A 1,026-nucleotide genomic window follows, 5' to 3' on the forward strand; every position below is an offset into this window, starting at 1 on the left:
GGTTGGTCTTGAGTTCTTGTAGGCTCTAGCTCGAATTCGTTACTTTTTACTACATGGATGTAACGGTTTCTGCCTACTGCGGCTGCATACGTACGCATATGCATCGTAGGATATGAATTCCCCGCCAGTTTCATTGTTCCTGTCATTGCTCTAATAGCTACTTATGACCGTTTCTCTCTCTTCTCTCAAGTTTCTCCCTCTCCCAGAAAAAGTCAGGGAGGGCCCACTTTCCCCTGAGGAGTACTATGCACTGAGCTACCCCAAGCGTCTGGTGTATAGGACCAAGTACAACCCTAGAAGAGTAATGGACTTGGTTATTCTGTTCTTCGGCATCTTCATCGAATGGTTGGGCAGTACGCTTCTGGCTCCTGTTACTCCTTGGTAAGATATGAAGTCCCTATCGCGAAATGCATTGAGAGTTCTCAGGTACATCGAGGATCTAGCTCCCGATATGAACCAGGGTACAGCCGCCTCTATTCTAATGGCTGCTTATGCTGTGGGGACGTTCCTTGCCTCTCTAGTCACCGGACCACTCAGTGATAGGTAGCGCGCCTTCCTGGAACTAGTACTCGAGTGGTCTCCTCAGACTCGGTCGTCGTCCAGTTCTCCTTTTTGCGATGGGTATCTACACCGTTGCTCAGTTCCTCATGGCCAACGCTTGGGATATTGCAAGCTTTGCAGGCTTCCGTGCTATGGCTGGTATCTCAGCCGGTAGTAATGAAAGCCCCGAGGATCGAACCACCAACCTCCCTATTGTCAGGTACTCGACCTGTGATCATATCCTTCTTGACTGACAGCAGTCGCCCGATCGATATGAAGCTCTACGGTGTGCTCATGGGCCTCCATGTGGTCGTAGGACAGAGTGTTGGACCTGCTATCGGTAAGGGTTGTTTTGTTCCGTTGTGATTTCTGCAGTATGATGCGAAATATGTCGTTAGTCTACTTCCCGTGTACGTTCCTTGTTGGTCTTCAATGGATAGGTTATTGTCTAAGGGCGTGTGCTGATTCAATGGTGTAATGTTTCCG

The 1,026-nt window shown here is 49.1% G+C and overlaps 1 protein-coding gene across 1 annotated transcript; it reads left to right on the forward strand.

The window, feature by feature from the left end:
* Window positions 1-163: 163 nt before the first annotated feature.
* Window positions 164-906, forward strand: Pmar_PMAR027557 (conserved hypothetical protein; the record flags this gene model as incomplete). Its single annotated transcript, XM_002776035.1, has 4 exons — window positions 164-381; window positions 427-543; window positions 587-711; window positions 761-906. 4 exons carry the CDS (start codon window positions 164-166, stop codon window positions 904-906), a joined length of 606 nt encoding a protein of 201 aa, XP_002776081.1.
* Window positions 907-1,026: the final 120 nt, after the last annotated feature.

The sequence above is a fragment of the Perkinsus marinus genome (genome assembly GCF_000006405.1).
Source record: "Perkinsus marinus ATCC 50983 genomic scaffold scf_1104296954670, whole genome shotgun sequence".
NCBI lineage: Eukaryota > Perkinsozoa > Perkinsida > Perkinsidae > Perkinsus > Perkinsus marinus.